Source organism: Colobus angolensis, unplaced genomic scaffold, assembly GCF_000951035.1.
Source record: "Colobus angolensis palliatus isolate OR3802 unplaced genomic scaffold, Cang.pa_1.0 Scaffold296, whole genome shotgun sequence".
Lineage (NCBI taxonomy): Eukaryota > Metazoa > Chordata > Mammalia > Primates > Cercopithecidae > Colobus > Colobus angolensis.
The window spans coordinates 533656-535867 of NW_012116221.1; the positions used below are offsets into that span (position 1 = coordinate 533656).

General features: G+C 50.9%; 1 protein-coding gene across 1 annotated transcript in view; it reads left to right on the forward strand.

Moving 5' to 3' along the window:
• Positions 1-665: 665 nt before the first annotated feature.
• The window catches only part of TRIML1 (tripartite motif family-like 1), a 12786-nt gene continuing 11239 nt past the window's right edge, over positions 666-2212 (forward strand). The window contains exons 1-2 of the mRNA XM_011949308.1: positions 666-1207; positions 1768-1863. Coding sequence (XP_011804698.1) covers positions 782-1207; positions 1768-1863 — 522 coding nt within the window. The 5' untranslated portion in view covers positions 666-781. The remainder of the gene's footprint in view (positions 1208-1767; positions 1864-2212) is intronic.

The following is a 2212-nucleotide window of genomic DNA, read 5'->3' on the forward strand; positions in this document are numbered from 1 at the left end:
CCATAGTGGGATTGTCTCTTGAGGCAACTTCCAATTACAATGTCATTTTAGATGCTTTCCATGGTGGCAGATGGGTGAGGACTAGGGTCTGCAGCGAAGAATAATAAACACAGCTCCGGCTATCCATGGTGCTTCTAACACCAAGGAATACTCCAGTGGAAGCGTTCTCATTTTGTTGGGATGAATAAAATTAAATAAAAGTACACAGTACCCAATAAAGGACCAGAAAGCTTAAGCTTTGGTCAAGCAGAACAAAGGGCTAATGAGAAAAGGACGATGTATTACAGTTTTCTTCTTTCAGTTCAAAACTAGGTTTTATTAGTGGAGTTTCCCAAAAGATTTGGACCAAATTTCCAATTCAGATATTATTAGAGATCATCAAAACTCAAGTCTCTTTACTGGTGTACACCAAATCACCCACACTTCCAGCCTAAAACCCATGTGTTCACATGGTTCCACAGTGCTGTTTATGGACGATAACCAGTTCTCGAAATGGTAATCCTGTTAGAAGCCAGAGCCCTCGGCCTCTAGCATGTGTGCTTTGCACAGAGATAAGTCTCCAAGTTTGGGGCTGGTGAGGAGCCCAGTGTACAGGAGTTCCGCATTAAGTCATAATTGGCTTTGTGTTGGACAGTAGATGTCAGTTGGTGAAATCAGGCACAGAAGAGATGAGGGTTTCTTGTGATAACAACATAGCAACAGGTCACCCACGTGCTACTCAAAACTGTAGGACTGCAGGGAGGGCTTTGCGAATCCCAGAACAGAGGTGTGACCTTGCCCCATGTCCAGCCTCGAGGAAATGTCGACAGCAGATTTGATGGAGAATCTCAGGGAAGAACTTACCTGTTTCATCTGCTTGGACTATTTCAGCAGCCCCGTGACCACCGAGTGCGGGCACAGCTTTTGTCTGGTGTGTCTCCTCCGGAGCTGGGAGGAGCATAACACACCTTTATCTTGTCCTGAGTGCTGGAGGACCCTGGAGGGCCCGCATTTCCAGCCGAACGAGCGTCTGGGGAGGCTGGCCAGCATCGCCCGGCAGCTCCGGTCCCAGGTGCTGCAGAGCGAGGATGAGCAGGGCAGCTACGGGAGGGTGCCCGCTGCTGCCAAGGCGCTCTCCGATGACGAGCAGAGCGGAAGCGTCTTCGCAGTCCAGAGCCATGGTGCAAACAGAGTGCATCTCTCCAGCGAGGCCGAGGAGCATCACAGGGTAAGACAGCTGCTCAGCACGAACCCCAGGACTCATCACAGGCTCCCCCCGTTAGCTTTCCTGACGTCCTCTGTGGGGGACGGTCAGGAGTGCCCATCTGAGCACCACATCACAGACCGGTGTGGGTCCCACTTACACACCCCCTTTTTCTTTCTTTCTTTTTTTTTTTTTGAGATGGAGTCTTGCTCTGTGACCCAGGCTGGCGAGAAGTGGCATGATCTCGGCTCACTGCAACCTCCGCCTCCTGGGTTCAAGCGATTCTCCTGTCTCAGCCTCCCAAGTAGCTGGGACTACAGGCGCCTGCCACCACGCCTGGCTAATTTTTTGTATTTTTAATAGAGATGGGGTTTCACCATGTTGGCCAGGCTGGCCTTGAACTACTGACCATAAGTGATCTGCCTGCCTCGGCCTCCCGAAGTGCTGTGATTACGGGCGTGAGCCACCGTGCCCGGCCTGCCCTTTGTTTCAGAGGCCTAGTATTGTGCTGTCACCGGTCTTCAAAACCCCTTCATGACCTGGTACTCTGCTCATTTGCCACAAAGGGTTTGTTTCTATTGCAGGAGAAACTTCAGGAAATCCTCAATCTTTTGTGTATAAGGAGAAAGGAAGCCCAGGCTGTACTAACCCACGAGAAGGAGAGAGTGAAACTGTGCCAGGTCGGTGTCTGTCTGACTTTTGGTGCTTGTATATGACCCCATGAGGGGGACTAAAGGGAAATTTAGTGAAATATCAGAGGAAAAAAAAAGACAAATTTTTCCAGTCTCACCCCTAAAATACGCGGTTTCCTTACACTGGACTGCCTTCTTCTGACTGTCTTCGCTGGGATCTCAAGGCTCAGCTCCAACTCCCCCGCTCCAGGCAGACTCCTCTGTGCAGCTACACAGTGCTGTGGCTTCCTCTATGGCGGCTCTGATAGAATTATTCAAAACGTAAGGCCGGGCGCGGTGGCTCAAGCCTGTAATCCCAGCACTTTGGGAGGCCGAGACGGGCGGATCACGAGGTCAG